Source organism: Ascaphus truei, chromosome 19, assembly GCF_040206685.1.
Source record: "Ascaphus truei isolate aAscTru1 chromosome 19, aAscTru1.hap1, whole genome shotgun sequence".
In the NCBI taxonomy this organism is placed as follows: Eukaryota; Metazoa; Chordata; class Amphibia; order Anura; family Ascaphidae; genus Ascaphus; species Ascaphus truei.
In genome coordinates, this window is record NC_134501.1 from 21,783,702 (window position 1) to 21,804,692 (window position 20,991).

General features: G+C 51.7%; 1 protein-coding gene across 3 annotated transcripts; it reads right to left on the bottom strand.

The window, feature by feature from the left end:
• Positions 1 to 5,182: 5,182 nt before the first annotated feature.
• On the bottom strand, positions 5,183 to 19,755 carry NUP93 (nucleoporin 93). 3 transcript variants are annotated; one of them, XM_075576864.1, is made up of 22 exons: positions 19,601 to 19,755; positions 17,492 to 17,685; positions 16,760 to 16,877; positions 16,328 to 16,390; positions 15,520 to 15,648; positions 13,290 to 13,364; positions 13,078 to 13,170; positions 12,525 to 12,664; positions 10,692 to 10,824; positions 10,125 to 10,282; positions 9,857 to 10,022; positions 9,484 to 9,577; positions 9,181 to 9,372; positions 8,742 to 8,868; positions 8,314 to 8,383; positions 8,011 to 8,055; positions 7,577 to 7,693; positions 6,633 to 6,751; positions 6,427 to 6,544; positions 5,797 to 5,880; positions 5,545 to 5,673; positions 5,183 to 5,432 (listed from the first exon to the last, which is right to left on the bottom strand). In XM_075576864.1, exons 2-22 carry the CDS (start codon positions 17,668 to 17,670, stop codon positions 5,322 to 5,324), a joined length of 2,460 nt encoding a protein of 819 aa, XP_075432979.1. In that variant the 5' UTR covers positions 17,671 to 17,685; positions 19,601 to 19,755; the 3' UTR covers positions 5,183 to 5,321. The 3 variants fall into 3 exon arrangements, with proteins under 3 accessions (XP_075432979.1, XP_075432980.1, XP_075432981.1); XM_075576865.1 differs by lacking the exon at positions 19,601 to 19,755 and adding an exon at positions 19,523 to 19,541; XM_075576866.1 differs by lacking the exon at positions 19,601 to 19,755 and adding an exon at positions 19,329 to 19,347.
• Positions 19,756 to 20,991: the final 1,236 nt, after the last annotated feature.

The window sequence follows — 20,991 nt, forward strand, 5'->3', positions numbered from 1 at the left end:
AGAGGAGCAACAGCGGTTCGCTCAGGGCTTACAGCAGGAACTCGAGATCCTGAGGGGGACTATCAGTAACCTTCCACTGGCAGCGGCAGCCCCAGTTCCGAAAATGACCAGGGCAAGCCACTACCTTCAGAAGATGGGACCCTCGGATGATGTGGAAGCCTATCTTCTCACGTTTGAACGCACGGCACAGAGAGAGGGATGGCCAGAAGCTGAGTGGGCTGGTCTAATCGCACCCTTCCTAAGCGGCGAACCACAGAAGGCTTACTTTGATCTAGAGCCAGCCGAAGCTAACGTCTATGCAAAATTGAAGTTCGAGATCCTCGCCCGCCTCGGCGTAACCACGGCTGTTCGCGCCCAAAGGTTTCACGCATGGTCCTTCACGATGGATAAAGCCACCCGAAGCCAGATGTATGACCTCATCCACCTCGCCCGGAAGTGGCTACAACCCGAGATCAACTCAGCCAGCCACATCGTGGAACGGTTGGTCATGGACCAGTTCTTGAGGAAACTTCCCTCTACCTTACGCCGTTGGGTCAGTCGGAGTGACCCCCACAATGCGGATGAGCTTGTGGCCCTCGTAGAAAGGTACAATGCAGCAGAAGAGCACCCGCAACCCACAGTCGTGGAGCAACCCCACTACCCGAGGTTCCAGGACTCTTCCAGAGACGGTAAAAGGGTACCGGGGTTAAGGGGCGCTGAAGAGCGGCGACCACCTTCACGCAGCACCAGCAACAGTGGTTCGCACACTAAGGGCAATAGCCAACATGGGGAGCCGGGAAAAGGCTCTAAGTGGGACACAGACTATGTACCTAAATGTGTAAATTGTCATGAGAGGGGCCACACAGCAAAAATCTGCCCACTAAATGATGAGCCCATGCAATGCAACAGCGTGGAACCTTATTCGCTGTTGTCCCAATGTATGGGCCCTAGCCCAGAGGACCCCTTGAATAACCATCTGTGGGCATTTGTAAAGGTTAATGGTAAGAGGGTTCGGGCACTTCTTGACTCTGGGAGCATGGTCACACTAGTGTCCGAATACCTCTTGCCCATTAAGAAGAAACAGGGAAACAGTTCACAAAGAGTGGCAATTTGTTGTATACATGGGGATAATCATGAATATTCCACTGTTGATGTTTTTTTTGAAACAGAGTTTGGTTCTTTAGATTTCAAGGTGGGTATTGTACCCAAACTGGCACATGATGTGTTAATAGGGACCGACTTTCCCCATTTTCTAAAAATGTGGTCCCCCGCTCAGAATAGCGCCCAGAGTTCAATAGCGGACCATAACGAAGTATTAGAAGAAACAAATCCTTTCCCTTTTTCAGAAATGGAGGTTGACGAGGGCCCAAATAAGAAGGGGGAAAAGGAGGAGTGCTGTAAAATTCCCTTCCCCATCACTACTTTGGTAGGGAATACCCCAAATCAAGATGTTGAGCAGACACTTACCACCCCAGAACCGGATAAGACCCTCGCTGACCTAGAGGTCAGTCCTGGGAGTTTTAAGAAGGCCCAGTGGGAGGACCCCACATTAGCGGTAGCAAGGGGAAATATACGGGACCAGAATAGTACTCCTGGCCAACCAGATAGGTCACTTGCTTACCCCTACTTCGAGGTAGAGAACGACCTAGTATATCGGGTTGATAAAAGGAAATCAGTTACAACTAAACAATTGTTGGTACCACGGACATTCCGTAACGTAGTATTACACCTCGCACATAGTCATCCATTGGGGGGACACCTAGGGGTGGAAAAGACAAAAGAAAAGGTTCTCCGAAGCTTCTATTGGCCTGGGGTTCTGGCAGAAATTACGAATTATTGTTCCTCATGCCCAGAATGTCAGATCACCGCCCCGTTCAAGGCGTACCGCAGCCCATTGGTACCCCTTCCCATAATAGAGGTACCATTTGACCGGATTGCTATGGATCTAGTAGGACCCCTAATAAAGTCTGCTAGGGGACATCAGCATATATTGGTAATATTAGATTATGCCACCCGATATCCGGAGGCAGTTCCCCTACGTAGCACCTCAGCTAAAAACATAGCAAAAGAGTTAGTAGTTCTGTTTTCCCGGGTCGGGATTCCTAAAGAGATTCTATCTGACCAGGGAACACCATTTATGTCCCAAGTAACGAAAGAGCTATGTAAACTCCTAAAAATCAAGCATCTCAGAACCTCAGTCTATCATCCACAAACAGATGGTTTAGTGGAAAGGTTCAATAAAACCTTAAAGAGCATGTTACGGCGGGCGGTTGATAAAGATGGGAAAAACTGGGATTGTTTGTTACCGTACCTGTTATTTGCCATTAGGGAAGTTCCCCAATCATCCACAGGCTTCTCCCCGTTTGAACTATTGTATGGCCGACACCCAAGGGGCTTACTGGATATAGCCAAAGAGACTTGGGAACACGAGGTTACCCCTTACAGAAGTGTAATAGAGCATGTTGCCCAGATGCAGGACCGCATTGCTGCAGTCCTACCCATAGTGAGGGAACACATGGAGAAAGCTCAAGAAGCACAGAGGAATACATATAATAAGGGTGCTAGGGTCAGAATTTTTTCTCCAGGTGATAGGGTACTAGTTCTGGTTCCCACCGTGGAGAGTAAATTCCTTGCTAAATGGCATGGGCCATATGAGGTCTTGGAAAGAGTGGGAGAAGTAAATTATAAGGTAAGACAGCCAGGTAGGAGGAAACCTGAGCAAATTTACCATATAAACCTACTCAAGCCCTGGAAAGATAGAGAAGTCTTGTTAACCCTAGTACCCCCAGGTCCGTCAGAGAATCAAGAAACTGACCCAGAGGTTAGCATAGCTGAAACACTGTCTGTTCATCAGAAACGAGAGGTTCAGAATTTAGTGAAAAGAAACAAAGAAATCTTCTCTATACGGCCAGGTAGAACTAGCGTAATTGAACATGACTTAGTCTCTGAACCGGGGGTCCGAGTTAACCTTAAACCGTACCGAATCCCAGAGGCCAAAAGAAAGGCTATAAGTTTAGAGGTTAAAAAAATGCTAAAACTAGGTGTAATTGAGGAATCCCAAAGTGGGTGGAACAGCCCTATAGTCTTAGTCCCAAAGCCAGATGGTACAACAAGGTTTTGTAATGACTACCGGAAACTAAACGCGGTGTCAAAATTTGATACTTATCCTATGCCCAGGGTAGATGAACTTGTAGAGAGACTGGGCAAAGCCCGATATCTCACAACCCTAGACCTAACAAAAGGGTACTGGCAGGTTCCCCTCACAGAAAGGGCAAAAGAAAAGACAGCCTTCTCAACCCCAGACGGCCTCTTTCAGTATAAGGTGTTGCCTTTTGGCTTACATGGAGCTCCCGCCACATTCCAAAGAATGATGGATAAAATTTTAAAACCACATGCTCGGTATGCTGCCGCCTACCTGGATGATGTGGTAATCCATAGTGAAGATTGGCAATCCCACCTTCCAAAGGTCCAAGCTGTGCTTGACGCAGTCCGGTCTGCTGGACTAACTGCTAACCCCGCTAAATGCACTATTGGTCTGGAGGAGGCCAAGTATCTGGGATATTCTATTGGCAGAGGTTTACTCAAACCCCAAACACTCAAAGTGGAGGCGATACAAAATTGGCCAAGGCCAGTTACAAAAAAACAAGTAAGGACCTTTTTGGGCTTAATTGGGTACTATAGAAGGTTTATTCCCAATTTTGCAACTAAGGCAACCCCACTAACTGACCTCACAAAAGCAAGAGGACCGCTAATGGTAAAGTGGTCCCCCGAAACCGAACAGGCCTTTAGAAGCCTGAAAGAAGCTCTCTGTGCCCAACCAGTGTTGGTCACACCTGACTTCTCCAAAGAGTTCGTAGTCCAAACCGACGCATCTGAGGTAGGGCTGGGGGCGGTACTCTCCCAGGAGTCTCAAGGTGAGGAGCACCCCATCCTTTATTTAAGTAGGAAACTAAATCCCCAGGAGAAAAATTACTCCATAGTAGAGAAAGAGTGTCTCGCAATAAAGTGGGCTGTAGAGACGCTCAAATACTACCTGTTGGGGAGAAAATTCCGGTTGGTCACAGATCATGCACCCCTTACCTGGATGTGTCAAAACAGGGAAAAGAATGCTAGAGTGACCAGGTGGTTCCTAAGCCTACAACCCTTTAAATTTTCTGTGGAACACAGGTCAGGGCACAAACATGGCAATGCTGACGGGTTGTCAAGGATGCACTCCCTAATATCCATGGTCGCTCATCCCTCGAGGTCTGAGCTGGGGGGGAGGATATGTGACAGAAACCAGGGGATGGTAATAAATTCCGTATATAGGGCTCCCAGGATACTAGACAGTTTCTATCCTGTTTGGCCTGGGAGTGCAGCCTTATAATACATACACTCCATCCCACAGTTTGGCAAGCGCTGGAACTGAGGGATGAGAGATCCAGACCAGAGTTTGTCTGCTGCCTGATTTCTGTCACCTGTCATGCTAATTAGGAATCAGGTATGAAAGACTGATTTCCTGTTTGCTCTGGGCTCCCCACAAGAGCCAGGAGGCTGGAAGGCTGCTGAACTACAGAGGGGAGAAGCCTCTTCCCCAAACAGGTTCAATCTTTCTGTTCATTTGTGTAAGACTGCAAAAGTACCATGTTTTGATGTTGGAAGTGGAAAAGCCACTTCCAACCCTGAGTCAGGGATATCTAAGTTAAGTTATCGCTCAGGTGAGCAGCTTTTGTTTTGATCTGTTTTCTGTTGTATGCACTGTGGCAGTCTCAGTGCCTGGGACTGAATAAACCAGGCATAGCCTGTTTAAAGGAACAGTACGTGACGCCTCATCATTTAACCTACCCTAAAAAACCGTGTTCTAAACAGTCCCGGACAAACGACGGAGCCCCGGAGTAAGCCGTTTGTCACACTAGTTACAGAATAACGTTATATACACACACTAATGTTAAATGTACCGGAGATTACATACAAAGTGAAAGGAGTTTGAACTATGACTGTGTACACACGTGTTCATACAAATGTCGCCAAGCTGCCACCCATGATCACGCGACCCCGGAGGACTAATGCAGCGGGAGGGTCCAATTCGGAAGCGTGACCGCGGCAGACACGGTCTCCGGTGTAGCTACACCTGTATGTCACGTGTATCTGCTACACGTGTGTTTGATATGTCATCTAAAACAAGTGATTAAATAGAACAGAAAAACAAACATTTCAAAAAGTGTAAATGGAAAAATAAACAAAAAAAACACATTTATTGATGTTGTGGTCACAAGATATTGTACAAAGGGTCTGTGTGAGTGTCCGGCGCAGGGACCGTCAGAGAGACGCGTGTCCGGCGCAGGAGCGTCTGGATCTCTACATCAGTTCATGAGAACCTCCATCTGAACGAGCCGGGCGTTTGTGTCCCCAGACATTCTGTACGGGATCATCCCTGCGAAGGTGATGAGCGCGCGGGCCTGACTGCGAAGGACCTACAGTACAGGAGGAATATTGGAGGGAACAGTCACACAGAGAACCTCTCACAACCCCCCTACCCCCCAAAGAGAACCTCTCACCCACGCCCACAGAACAGCCGCCACTCACCGAATCCTGCCCCTCCAGCACTCGCTGAGGCCGGCCTGGGGTGGACGGCCCACTGGCCTTTAACCTCTTGTACTGAGTGAATAACACGTTCATAGTTGCGAGGAGGACTTCGGACAGGTTATGTCTGATCTGTGCCAACAAGGAACACACGCAACTCTCATAACCAGAGACCCTGGCAGGGTGAAACCCTTCCCCCATGTAGGATGAAACCCCCCCCTCACAGAGTGAGACCCCTAGAAACCGCACACTAACCTCATCACTGAAATTGCGGAATGCGGCGACGCGCTCTTCCACGCCGTCCTGACTCAGCGGCACCAACTTAAGCCGTTCAATTATCTGCCAAAAGGAGAAGACGCAATCATTTGCCCACAGAGCTTGCACACCAATTTATTAAGGATTTATATAAAGCTAAGACACAACTTTAAACATCGTTAATAAAAATGATCCGAGGAAGATTAATACAAAGAATCATAATTTACAGTGATTCAACTATCTCCACAAAGCAATAAGTTACACAGACATTTCTCTGAGTACAACAGTCTCACATTCCCGCAGAACCACGCTTAAACACCCCCCTGTTCTAACCCCCCAATAGAACACACCCTGTCCTAAACCCCTCCCCCCCCCCAGAACAAACCCTGTCCTATCCCCCCAAGGAACCCTGCCCTGTCCTAACTCCCCACCCCAGAGCACTGCCCTGCATAATCCCCCTCTGGAGATTTTGACACAAGTTATACATTGGATTTTGCGACTGCATCCAGCTCTGAGTGATGAGTCGGATAACACTGGTTATACACGACAGCCGGAGGTAGAAGTCTTAGTTCCTCGTATTAATACGCCCTTGGATGTAGGAGAGACTGAGCGTCAGTCTTTGTTACTTACATCAAAGGCTAAATCCACGTGGCCAGCGTGATACTCATCAAAAAACATCATCAAATCCAGGAGCAGGTAGAACGTGGCGTTCGTGGATTTCTCTGCGCTTATCCCCTGGGCTCGGTACCTGAAACACATCAAAAAGTCCAACACAAGGAAGAAATGTATAACACAACAACAAACAGAACGAGCGACGAGTTCCAGCCGCTGCTCACCTCTCCGCTATACTCAGAGCCATATTCTTCAGCCGCTCCTTGTTAGATTGAGGAGCGCTGACCTGGGAAACCACCGGACTCAGCAACTTATTCGTCAGCTCCAAAACCTTGTCTGGGTTCTAGAGACAAGCAAACGCAGGACTATGATCAGCGAGAGACAGGGGGGTCAGGGACGGGCGCGAGAGACAGGGGGTCTCGGGTGCGAGAGACTGTGCGTGAACATAACTCTCCAAATACAGCACTAGTGAAAATGAAAACTGTATTTCTCACGATGGAAAACGTGTTACAGAACGAGGCAGACAAGAGACAAAGTGACCTGCAACGTCCTGAGACATTATCTATCGTGACTTGGTTCTTCTGTCCTCACGGTGCAGGAGGAGGAGATGAAGAAATGACACGACCAGTGCACAAGGTCTTTATCTTATCCTCACAGGGTGCACAACTTCAGAAGCACAATACGGAGAATAACTTGAGGGAGAAGGCACGTCTCAGTGAGTAAAGACACTGACTGGCACCGAGTTTGAAGCAGGGGAACCTGGCTCAATTCCCGGTGTCGGCTCCTTGTGACCTTGGGCAAGTCACTTTATCTCCTTGTCCCCCAGGCACAAAAAAAAATAGATTGTAAGCTCCACGGGGCAGGGACCTATGCCTGCAAAATGTCTCTGTAAAGCGCTGCGTAAAACTAGCAGCGCTACACAAGAACATGCTATTATTATTATTAAAACCAGCTGTCTGTCAGGTGAAAATGTCCTACCCCCTCATCTGGGCAGAGCAGGGATTACACGCAAAGGGACCTCCTTTCTCCTATACTACCCTCCTAGAGAATTAATGAGGGGAATTAGACCCAATCAGGACATGGTGCCACGAGCTTGTGCAAAGGGGACACGGGGTCAGACAGGGACACGGCTGCGTGCAAAGGACACGGGGTCAGTCAGGGACATTACCTTTGACAGATCATACAACTTTGCTGCTTCCTCAAACATCCCCTTGTGTTCTGCCACGGATGCAACGTGGCTAATAATCGGCTTTGTATCCTTTGTGAATTTATCAATCACTCCAGGCTGCCAATAAAATATATAAGTATAGGAACAGGTCAAAAGGTCAAGATCATAAACCAACGTCACGTCAGGCGTGTAATGGCAATTCTATTAGATGTGAGACTGGTCTCATAACTGCGGATATCTGAAGGCTGAACATGTTACAGACTCCCCCGTCACAGCCCCCTTACCCAGTCATCCGTGGGTCACAGCCCCCGCCCCGGTCACAGCCCCCGCCCCGGTTACCCACCCATCACAGCCTTTGTGATAATCCCTCGCGCAAATCCTCCCTCTGCGGTGGCGTAATCTGTATCGCTCAGCAGGTTCCCTGCAAACATTACCTTTCTGCTTCCATCCTTCTCCAGTCTCCCCAGGAGCATATCAAACTAAAAGAAGAAAGGAATCCGCTCAGGGATGCAGCACGGACGTGCCAGGCGGCACAGACGCACAGGCAAAGGTGGCACAGACGCACAGGCAAAGGTGCCACAGACGCACAGGCAAAGGTGGCACAGACGCACAGGCAAAGGTGGCACAGACGCACAGGCAAAGGTGGCACAGACGCACAGGCAAAGGTGGCACAGACGCACAGGCAAAGGTGGCACAGGCAGCAGACTAGTCATGAACTTGGTAGAACGTGCCGATACCTCTCCGCTTTCGATCACCAGCTCGCTCACACATCGCAGGAACATGTTCTCCCCCTGACTGTCCTCGTTCCTGCAGGAGAAGTGGGAACAGATTTATACGCCACCAGCACGAGATCAAGATCTCACAAATCACCCCACATTCTGCATCGTGCGCAGGGGAGACTGCTGCAACTGTGGCGCCAGCGGGGAGGGGAGAGACATAACGGGGTCACACACGCACTGCGGGCGGGGGACATGTCAGGCACTGCGGGCGGGGGACACGGCATCCAGCAGCTGGTTTGGGCTTTTAGCAGAACAGCAATGCTCAATGTCTGAATACATAACTGCAGATGCATGTAGCGCGAGGGTCAGCGCCAGAGAGTGTAATGTCAGAGGTTTGAGAGACAGAGAAAACATTCAGTATTAAACCCTTCAGTACGGCCCCTCACCGGAGGAAGTAAAAGTATTGCAGAGCTTCCCGGGGGTCCGTGGGTTCAAACTTCCGAGTGTAGAGCATCAGCAGCCGCACAAAGTTGAGGCGCCTAACACCGTGAGGGTCTCCAGCCTCATGACTCACTGCGCAGAAATGAGACCCCGCGTCACACGCAGCGTCCCAACAGCCCGAGTACACACCGGCTTATCCCCCCCCCCCCCAACACCCAGAGTGTACACACACCCACACACACACACTAATCACCAACATCCAGGGTACACATGCAGGCCTATCCACAACACCCAGGGTACACATGCAGGCCTATCCACAACATAGCCACATACAGACTGCAAACATGTCCAGAGATTGCGTTTCGTGTATAGAATGTATACAGTATATGCATGCAAGATTATCGGTACACGTGTGCAGGCATCTGTACATATATGTGCACTTACACAGCTGCGCACTTTGCCCTGATGATTTCAGAAGCAGCTTCAGCTCGAAGAGTGCGAGCGCCACATGTACAGCGTGGCAACGCGTGCGCTCCAGGCGGAACAGGAACGCAATCGCCGCCTCAAACTGCGCCGTCAGGAACAGGACTTGGAAGTACAGGAACGGCTGCTGATTAACTGCAAAGTGAGACTCACCTGGGAGTAAAACAAGAGACCAAAACCCTCACATCACTAAACCTCCGGCTCATCTGAAACATCGCAGGCCGCAGCATGACGAGTCCCCCACAGTGCGGACACGGCACGTACCATAGTCCTCAAACAGCTGCTTCTGGAACTGCGGCAAGGTGAGCCGGTCCTGGGGGGAGCTGGTCGCATCGTCTCCAAAACAGACCTGACTCAACTAGACAGACAACACAGAGCGATATAATATCTTGGCAGGGAGCCCCCCCCCCCTCACACAGGGAGGCCCCCCTACCACCCACACACACACACACACACACACACACACACACACACACACACACTGAGCCTGCTCCACCCCCCCACACAAACATACACTAAGCCTCCTATACACACACACACACACACACACACAAACATACACTAAGCCTCCTATACACACACACACGATATACTTTATACAGAGGTAACACTGGTCCTGTGCCCAGGCTCAGCTCACCTTCAGCCACAGGTAGTCCTCGGTTTTATCGGCCAGCTCACTGTGATTGTCTGCCACGTCGCAGCGTCCGATCATGCAGTACACGGCTCGCTTATAGGGGTCAGTGCTCGCCCGGAGGGCGCGTCTGTAATGGAGCCGCATTTTGTTCTCTGTAGCTGGAGATAATCTACAAGGAGAGATCGTTGTAGCAGATCCGGACATGATCCACAAGCAGCATCCTAACCCGTCACTTTGTGCCCCCGCGAGAGTGAATCTGCAGCCTGGTTACCTTCTATCTTTACTATGCACGTATTCCTGGAACCAGTTCTTAAACTCGCCCAGCTGGTGCTGAGCCCGATTCACCACCTGTAGAGCCGCCACCAGATCCCCGCAGCGCATGCAGTAGTAAACCAGCGCCCACACCGGGTGGCCTTCCACTTCTCCGTCCTGAAACGGGACAGCGAGTCAGGGACAGGCCTCATTTTACACCAGCACACGTGTTACACGCAGTGTACCCATCAACCACATTACTTATAAGCAGGCTCATGGTTACGTGCTTTTAAAGGAGCATGGGTGGCAAGCTGAGGGTCTCCGGCACTGAAACTCGTTCAGTCCTGCTTTGGGGACCCTTGCTTCCAGAGTTACAAGAGATGGCCCCCCCCCTCTGGTTCTGTCCCATCCAGGGGAGAACAATATGGAGGTTTAAAGCTTCTATTGGCCCACATGACTCAAACCTCCATGAGATACCAGCAGCACCTCCGGAAGCATCTCAGGGAGCGGGGCTCCCAGGGGCGGATATTCACACGAGAACCCCCTGCTTCCCACCCAGGGGTGACACACCGAGTACGGCACTTACCTGCAGTCCGGGGATGGGACAGGGGAGTCGGATGTTCAGGAAGCTTCGCACGAGCTGGTAGGTGCCTGGAACTCCCCCCAGCTGGGCCTGATGCAGGTTCCCAAACACGGTCACCAGGGTATAGTTCTTATAACTGCAAGACCGTGCGAGAAACCAGAGAACAGAGTGAAAGCTCTGGGGGCCACTACAAATACACATCTACCGAGGGAAACATGCAGATTACAAATACATGGGGGGGGGAATAAATGAACCCAAATGGAATGACACCATCAATGGATGATGACGTTCTCCTGGTGTCCGTGCGCCGGAGCGTCCCGTCCATGCACTGCTCTGGCAGCATGTTCTCAGAGCCCCGGTCCGTGCTGCTACGGATCACCACGGGGTCCGGCCGCCATAGCAATGCAGAACCGCGGAAGTAACCGGATGCTCCGGTGCACGGACACAGATGGACCCTCATGCTTTTATTTCCGCGAGCATGTTTTAACCACGTTTAGTTATTAAAAGGATTTTATACACCACAGAGGGAGGTTTGCCCTTTTATAGATCAACCAGTAACGGAGGCACATATTGTAAGGGGCTGCACCCACCCAGTCATGGGGTCTTCAGTATACCTGATCCCTTATTCTCTCATCCTCCTCCAGGACCTCACAATATCCTCCATTTACTACACCATTGGAAATGTTTTGGGACTTTTAGCCCTTTTGGATTTCATTTTTGTTTTTCCCATATTTAACTGTCTGTTTTACTTGATCTCTTTCCATTCGTTCTACTCAACCCACCCAAAGCCCGGCGAGCCGTGTGTTACAGAGAAGCAGCACGTTTCTGCCCGTGTGACCCGGTGAGGCGTGTGTTACAGAGAAGCAGCACGTTTCTGCCCGTGTGACCCGGTGAGGCGTGTGTTACAGAGAAGCAGCACGTTTCTGCCCGTGTGACCCGGTGAGGCGTGTGTTACAGAGAAGCAGCACGTTTCTGCCTAACGTGTGACCCGGTGAGGCGTGTTACAGAGAAGCAGCACGTTTCTGCCTAACGTGTGACCCGGTGAGGCGTGTTACAGAGAAGCAGCACGTTTCTGCCTAACGTGTGACCCGGTGAGGCGTGTTACAGAGAAGCAGCACGTTTCTGCCCAACGCGTGACCCAGCGAGCCGTGTATTACAGCGAAGCAGCATGTTTCTGCCCAACGTGTGACCCAGCGAGGCGTGTATTACAGAGAAGCAGCACACGTTTCTGCCCAACGTGTGACCCAGCGAGCCGTGTATTACAGAGAAGCAGCATGTTTCTGCCCAACGTGTGACCCAGCGAGGCGTGTATTACAGAGAAGCAGCACACGTGACAGTTTAGCAGGCTTGTGAGATGTGGAAACCTTGTAGTTGTCATCGTTCCTGTGGGTACAGTAAGAGATGCCTTATGTGGCACTGTGTGTATGTCAGTGTGAGAATGTGCGATGCGAACAATACGTAGCGTGTGTGCGTCAGTGTGAGACTGTGCGATGCGAACAATACGTAGCGTGTGTGCGTCAGTGTGAGAATGTGCGCAGCGAACAATACGTAGCGTGTGTGCGTCAGTGTGAGAATGTGCGATGCGAACAATACGTAGCGTGTGTGCGTCAGTGTGAGAATGTGCGCAGTGAACAACACGTAGCGTGTGTGTCCCTGTGTTACATTGTATTCCTGGAATGATTCAGGTGGATTCCAGTCTCTGAAGCTTCGCAAGGCTCGGAGCTCTGGGGGGGGGATGCCTCATTGTGTTATAAGCAGGCTCCTGCCACGGAGAGAGGGGGGGGGACAACCTGCGCCGACATTGAAAATATGGGGGTGTTACACGCCAGGACGTACTTCTGTTCCAGGAAGCGTAACGCCTGCCGCACAAACGCCATCTGCATCTCCACACTGCAGCGGCTTCTCAGCGTGTCAGAGGCTGGAACCAGCGGGACGTCCGTCATCTGCTTCACCATCACCCAGAGCTCAGAGACGTTCTGCAGGGGGGACCGAGAGCCCACGCAGGGCGTGAGGGGGCACAGAAAGAGGGCCCACGTAGACCGTGAGTGAGAGGCACTGGGAGCCCATGCAGAGCGTGAGGGAAGGCACAGAGTGAGGGCGCACGCAGAGCATGTGGGGGCACCAAGAGCACACAGAGACCGTGGGGGAGGGAAAGGAAGACCACTAGGAGCGCACGCAGACCAAGGGGGGGGGGGGGGGGACCCGAGGATACACAGCTACAGAGGGGACGTGTGTAACCTTTCAACTCCAACAGATGTTTTGCAGAAAGAAAGAGGGGCCACGCGCCAACATGTGCCGTGACACACGCGTGTGCTATGGACACATGTACACTGCATTACATGGTCAGTATTGTGTTAGCGATTCTGCGGCAGTAAGTCACATCAGGCACCTTGTCATCCAACCGCTCGGCGACGGCCGCGCACAGCTCCACCAGGTCCGGCTTCAGGTGGCCGCTCACAACCTTCTCATTATATACGTAAATCTGCAAACATGAAGCGCACACGGTTACCCCCCCACACAGCCCTTTAACCTGTTCTATGCCAGAGGAGCCGGCACTGCACAGCCACGGCTTAACTCTTAAGATGCTGCATTCATACTCACCTGTCGCGCATACGCCATTTCCACGCTGTCCAGCGAGCTGCGGCCGGGCGGGCCTGACTCCATGATATAACTGGCCTGTCAGAGAAAGGACAGTAACTTCAGGACGGTCTCAGTCCTGCGCTGCGGGGACTTTTATCTGAACATACAGACACTCGCTGGTTCTCATCAGGAATATGTGTCTATATATTTTCCAGAGACGAGGCCCTCACGTGTACAGGTCCATGTGGTTGATCATGGGTGCAGACCATACGGGACTTGGAGTGCCTGTCCCGTTTTTCACACACGTATTGGGATAGATCAGACACACAGACATTAGGGTGTATGGAGTAATATATACATTGATTAGTACACAGTATTAGGGTACAGACACACAGTATTGGAGTATATAGAGTATTAGGGTACAGACACACAGTATTGGAGTATATAGAGTATTAGGGTACAGACACACAGTATTGGAGTATATAGAGTATTAGGGTACAGACACACATTATTGGAGTATTTGGAGTATTAGGGTACAGACACACAGTATTGGAGTATATAGAGTATTAGGGTACAGACACACAGTATTGGAGTATAGAGAGTATTAGGGTACAGACACACAGTATTGGAGTATAGAGAGTATTAGGGTACAGACACACAGTATTGGAGTATATAGAGTATTAGGGTACAGACACACAGTATTGGAGTATATAGAGTATTAGTGTACAGACACACAGTATTGGAGTATTTGGAGTATTAGGGTACAGACACACAGTATTGGAGTATATAGAGTATTAGGGTACAGACACACAGTATTGGAGTATATAGAGTATTAGGGTACAGACACACAGTATTGGAGTATAGAGAGTATTAGGGTACAGACACACAGTATTGGAGTATATAGAGTATTAGGGTACAGACACACAGTATTGGAGTATAGAGAGTATTAGGGTACAGACACACAGTATTGGAGTATATAGAGTATTAGGGTACAGACACACAGTATTGGAGTATAGAGAGTATTAGGGTACAGACATACAGTATTGGAGTATATAGAGTATTAGGGTACAGACACACAGTATTGGAGTATATAGAGTATTAGGGTACAGACACACAGTATTGGAGTATATAGAGTATTAGGGTACAGACACACAGTATTGGAGTATTTGAAGTATTAGGGTACAGACACACAGTATTGGAGTATTTGGAGTATTAGGGTACAGACACACAGTATTGGAGTATTTGAAGTATTAGGGTACAGACACACAGTATTGGAGTATTTGGAGTATTAGGGTACAGACACACAGTATTGGAGTATTAGGGTACAGACACACAGTATTGGAGTATATAGAGTATTAGGGTACAGACACACAGTATTGGAGTATATAGAGTATTAGGGTACAGACACACAGTATTGGAGTATAGAGAGTATTAGGGTACAGACACACAGTATTGGAGTATATAGAGTATTAGGGTACAGACACACAGTATTGGAGTATAGAGAGTATTAGGGTACAGACATACAGTATTGGAGTATATAGAGTATTAGGGTACAGACACACAGTATTGGAGTATATAGAGTATTAGGGTACAGACACACAGTATTGGAGTATATAGAGTATTAGGGTACAGACACACAGTATTGGAGTATTTGAAGTATTAGGGTACAGACACACAGTATTGGAGTATTTGGAGTATTAGGGTACAGACACACAGTATTGGAGTATTTGAAGTATTAGGGTACAGACACACAGTATTGGAGTATTTGGAGTATTAGGGTACAGACACACAGTATTGGAGTATTAGGGTACAGACACACAGTATTGGAGTATATAGAGTATTAGGGTACAGACACACAGTATTGGAGTATATAGAGTATTAGGGTACAGACACACAGTATTGGAGTATATAGAGTATTAGGGTACAGACACACAGTATTGGAGTATTTGAAGTATTAGGGTACAGACACACAGTATTGGAGTATTTGGAGTATTAGGGTACAGACACACAGTATTGGAGTATTTGAAGTATTAGGGTACAGACACACAGTATTGGAGTATTTGGAGTATTAGGGTACAGACACACAGTATTGGAGTATATAGAGTATTAGGGCCCATGCTGAAGTTTAGACTATATCCGAATGGCCTATAATAAACTTGTATGCAAGTCTCACATTACAGGCCAACGACACACACGGACACTGGGCGTATACACACACACACACACACACACACACACACACACTATATACCTCGCTCTCCTGCGTGAAGTCCAACGCATCCTCCCCCGAAGCGAGCAGCGTGTGTAGGATTCTCTGCTTCACTTGTTCCCATTCCACAAGCATCGACTCCCGGTGATACTCCTCCGCCATCGCAAAACTCTGCGGCACAAACACACCGTGATACATACACCCTCCCAACAATGAAGGTGGCTGCTGACAACACATCGCGTGTCACACACACAGACACACACACACCTGCTCATATGGCAATACAAAAAGTGTGTCATATAATATACACGCCACTTCTATCTCCACATATACAACGGGAGACATATCACGACACATACAATGCAGCCCAGGGAATGGGAGCAACTTGTACAGAATAGGGGAGTAAGGGACAGGCGTTAGTGGCAGCTGGTGTACGGTCACTGCAAGGACACCCAGCATCAGGACAGGTTATATTAATACAGGCAGAAAGGTTCCCTGTCACTGTAAGGCCGCCCTGACACCCAGCATCAGGACAGGTTTTATTAATACAGGCAGAAAGGTTCCCTGTCACTGTAAGGACGCCCTGACACCCAGCATCAGGACAGGTTTTATTAATACAGGCAGAAAGGTTCCCTGTCACTGTAAGGACACCCTGACACCCAGCATCAGGACAGGTTTTATTAATACAGGCAGAAAGGTTCCCTGTCACTGCAAGGACACCCCGACACCCAGCATCAGGACAGGTTTTATTAATACAGGCAGAAAGGTTCCCTGTCACTGTAAGGACACCCCGACACCCCTGCAGCAGAAATCCTTACATACAGTAACGCAGGACCCCGGAGATACTCACCCTCTTCCTGGACTCCTCAATGGCAGAAAGCAGAGCGTTGTCTTTTTCATTTTTCAGGAAGCCCTAAAAGAACAAATATTACAAATCAGCACAGTGTCGAGACCCAAAACACTTCAGACGCCCCTAATGCACCCCCGGGATGCAATAATGATGCCCCATTACCAGCGTCCTGAATATCAGCAACACTTCCCACTATCAAGGCTAGACACAGCCATCCACCTCGCTTACACCTTCCCTACTGCCTTTGTCCAACAGCATACCACTTAGATTGTAAGCTCTCCAGGGCAGGGATTCCTATTCCTGTCAACTAACGTTTTGCTTGTTATACTTATTGTAGCAGATTTCCTTGTGTGCTGTTGTGTGCCTGCGCTAGTTTACACAACCATACAGCCCTCTCAGGACTGGAACCTCAGGCACAAGCTGCCACCTCACCTGGATGTCTGTGTCCTTCACCGGCTCCAGAGGCTCAAAGGTTGTGGCTGCACTGAGACTCTCCAGCCGCTGGGAGATGTGCGAGATGTCCAGACCTCTGGAGCCCAGGAGAACAGACCTATGGAAACAAGATGGAAATCAGCAGAGAGCGCTTCCAAGAGCGTCTACCCTGCAAAGCCTCCCTCTGGCAGAGCGTCGCCCCCTGCAGAGCACACACACACACACACCTACAAAGCACACCCCTAATCACCGTCCCCTGCAGAGCCCGCCCCCCCAACCCCAGAGCACAGACCCCTGCAGAGCACGCACCCTACACCCGCAGGAGCACGCCCCCCAACCCCACAGCACCGACCCCCACTGCAGATAATGTCCCCCAACCCCAGAGCACCAACACCGGCAGAGCACGCACACCCCTGCAGAGCACCGACCCCCCAACCACAGAGCACTGACCCCCAACCCCCGTGCACCAACCCCGGCAGAGCTCGCACACCCCTGCAGAACACACACCCCCACAGAGCCTCCCCCCAGCAAAGCGAGCGTTCCACCTCCATAGCGCCCGCCCACCGTCGACAGAGCACCCGTCCGCAGAGAATGTCCCCCCCACCTTTCATCTCACATTCCACATTCTGCAGAATGCCCTTCCCGTTCTTCAATCTGCAGTGTGCTCTCCCCCTTTCACACTCTGGGGAGCGGCCCTTGCCCTCTGGGGAGCGGCCCCTGCCCTCTCCTTACGCTTTGACATCGGCGGTCTCCTGAGAGGTGCGGGTCATGGTTCTGGAGCGCAGCCTCTCCCCGGCCTGCTGGATCTCCTGCAGGTTCCGCTCCACATGGGGCAGCTCAGCGATTCCCTCTGTCTCTGCAGCCAGCTGCTCTGCCTGCTGCAGGAGTTCCCCAAATCCTTCCGAGTCCATCGTGCCAGGCGAGATCTGCACAGAGGGCGACATATACCCATCACTAACCTGCCATCCCCTTCATATTGCCACCAACGGGTCAGTATTATAACACAGAAATAACATACAACATGGAAATCAGACAATCATTACAGTAACGTCTGCCCAGGACACCAAGAAAGGTCTCAATGCAATGATGTGTACACATGGTGATCCCCACCCCCCACCACACTCTCCCCCGCTTCACATGCACTCCCTCCCCCCAGTCCTTTGCCCCCACACCTCTCTCCCCCCCATCCTTCGCACTCACACCTCTCCCCCCACATCCTTCGCCCTCACACCTCTCTCCCCCGTCCTTCGCCCTCACACCTCTCTCCCTCCCCCAGTCCTTCGTCCTCACACCTCTCTCCCCCCCAGTCCTTCGTCCTCACACCTCTCTCCCCCCCGTCCTTCGTCCTCACACCTCTCCCCCCCGTCCTTCATCCTCACACCTCTCCCCCCCTTCGTCCTCACACCTCTCCCCCCCTTCGTCCTCACACCTCTCTCCCCCCGTCCTTCGTCCTCACACCTCTCCCCCCCCCGTCCTTCGTCCTCACACCTCTCTCCCCTCCCTGTCCTTCGTCCTCACACCTCTCTCCTCCCCGTCCTTCGTTTTCACACTCCCCGTCCTTCATCCTCACCCCCCCCGTCCTTCGTCCTCACACCTCTCCCCCCTCCATGTCCTTCGTCCTCACACCTCTCCCCCCGTCCTTCATCCTCACACCTCTCCCCCCCGTCCTTCGTCCTTACACCTCTCCCCCCCTTCGTCCTCACACCTCTCTCCCCCCCCGTCTTTCGTCCTCACACCTCTCCCCCCCGTCCTTCGTCTTCACACCTCTCCCCCCCGTCCTTGGTCTTCACACCTCTCCCCCCCCGTCCTTCGTCCTCAAACCTCTCCCCCCCGTCCTTCGTCCTCACACCTCTCCCCCCCGTCCTTCGTCCTCAAACCTCGTCCTCACACCTCTCCCCCCCCTTCGTCCTCACACCTCTCTCCCCCCCCCGTCCTTCGTCCTCACATCTCTTTCCCTCTCCCCCTGTCCCTGTCCTTCGTCCTCACACCTCTCCCCCCTCCTTCGTCCTCACACCTCTCTCCCCCCCCCGTCCTTCGTCTTCACACCTCTCCCCCCGTCCTTCGTCCTCAAACCTCTCCCCCCCCTTCGTCCTCACACCTCTCCCCCCCGTCCTTCGTCCTCAAACCTCGTCCTCACACCTCTCCCCCCCCCCCCTTCGTACTCACACCTCTCTCCCCCCCCATCCTTCGTACTCACACCTCTCTCCCTCTCCCCCTGTCCTTCGTCCTCACACCTCTCTCCCCTCCCTGTCATTCGTCCCGACACCTCTCCCCCCTGTCCTTCGCCCTCACACCTCTCCCCTCTGTCCTTCGCCCTCACACCTCTGTCCTTCGCCCTCACACCTCTGTCCCCTCTGTCCTTCGCCCTCACACCTCTCTCCCCTCTGTCCTTCGCCCTCACACCTCTCCCCTCTGTCCTTCGCCCTCACACCTCTCCCCTCTGTCCTTCGCCCTCACACCTCTCCCCCCTGTCCTTCGCCCTCACACCTCTCCCCTGTCCTTCGCCCTCACACCTCTCCCCTCTGTCCTTCGCCCTCACACCTCTCCCCCCTGTCCTTCGTCCTCACACCTCTCTCCCCTGTCCTTCGCCCTCACACCTCTCCCCTCCTGTCCTTAGCACTCACACCTCTCCCCTGTCCTTCGCCCTCACACCTCTCCCCTCTGTCCTTCGCCCTCACACCTCTCCCCCCTGTCCTTCGTCCTCACACCTCTCTCCCCTGTCCTTCGCCCTCACACCTCTCCCCTCCTGTCCTTAGCACTCACACCTCTCTCCCCTGTCCTTCGTCCTCACACATCTCTCCTGTCCTTCGCCCTCACACCCCTCCTGTCCTTAGCACTCACACTTCCCTCTTCCCCGGCTGCTCCCCTCGCGCTCTTAGACTGCTTGTTTCCGATTGGTCCGAAACTCCCCCAGCATGCTCTGCGGCTGTGAACAACTTTATTGACAGATGCGAGTCTGACACTGACAGAAAGGTGCGGGGAGTCTGTGTGCGGGGCGGGGTATGGGAGCTGCGGGGCGGGGTATGGGAGATGGAGGGCAGGGCCTGGGAGCTGAGGAGCGGGGCCTGGGAAATGGAGGGCGGGGCCTGGGAGCTGCGGGGCGGGGTATGGGAGATGCGTGGCTGGGCTTGGGAGATGGAGGGCGGGGCTTGGGAGATGGAGGGCGGGGCTTGGGAGATGGAGGGCGGGGCCAGGGAGCTGCAGGGCGGGGCCAGGGAGCTGCAGGGCGGAGCCTTGGGAAATGGAGGGCGGGGCCTGGGAGCAGCGTGGAGGGCTGTGCAGCCACACACACACACACACACACACACACACACACACACACACACACACACACACACCGCTTTACAAGGAAAGGAAATCCCTGCCCCACAGAGTTTACAATCTAAGTGGTATGTTGTGAAACTTAGGCCTCGGATATAGTACAGGAGCGTGCGTGCGTGCGTGCGTGCTACGTCACGCGTGACATCACGTGCGCCTGAACTAGAAGCAATCCTTGGCCTGTAGGATTCCGTGGCCGGGGGGTGGCGAGGTTGTGCCCGTGACGTCACGTGAGCGGTTCGCACTCATTGGCTGAGCCACGCACGTGACCCGGCCATCGTGCGGCAAAATCAAATTATTTTGTTGCGCAAAAAATCGACCGCCACGTCGCCCCTGCACGCTCTATGGCCGTCCTCATTGAGGCACGGCCTTTTGTTCGCGACCCATGCGCGCAGTCGCGCTTATCATGGGTGCAGCCTTACAGAGACAGCAGGTGAGGGAATAAGTGCAGTAGATGGCAGTGCTTGGCCACAATGGGTGGTAGGAGAGACTGTGGGTGTGGGACAGTAGCCATGAGTGCAGGCTGTTGATACGCTTCATGTAAGAGGTGAGTTTTAGGTTTGATGTAAAGTTGGAGAAAGACGGTGCTGGTCATATACTGAGTGGGAGGGAGATTCACAGGTAAGGAAGGGGCAGTGAGGGGAAGGGGTTTAAGGCGAGAGAGAGAGAGAGAGCTGTAACGGTGAGAGGGTGGACCTCTTTCCTGGATCTAATTCCAGGAACAAAGGCGAGATAAATCCCTTCTGATAGGGATATTCTGATATATAAATCCCTTCTGATAGGCTCTACGTCTGCAGATGTTTTCAAAGGTTGTGCAGCGAGGGAATTCTTGGGCGTGGACTTTTTGGTAGACATACTGCCTAATCTGTAGATAGTGGAAAAAACCTCAGTGGGGGGGGTGTCATATTTAATGT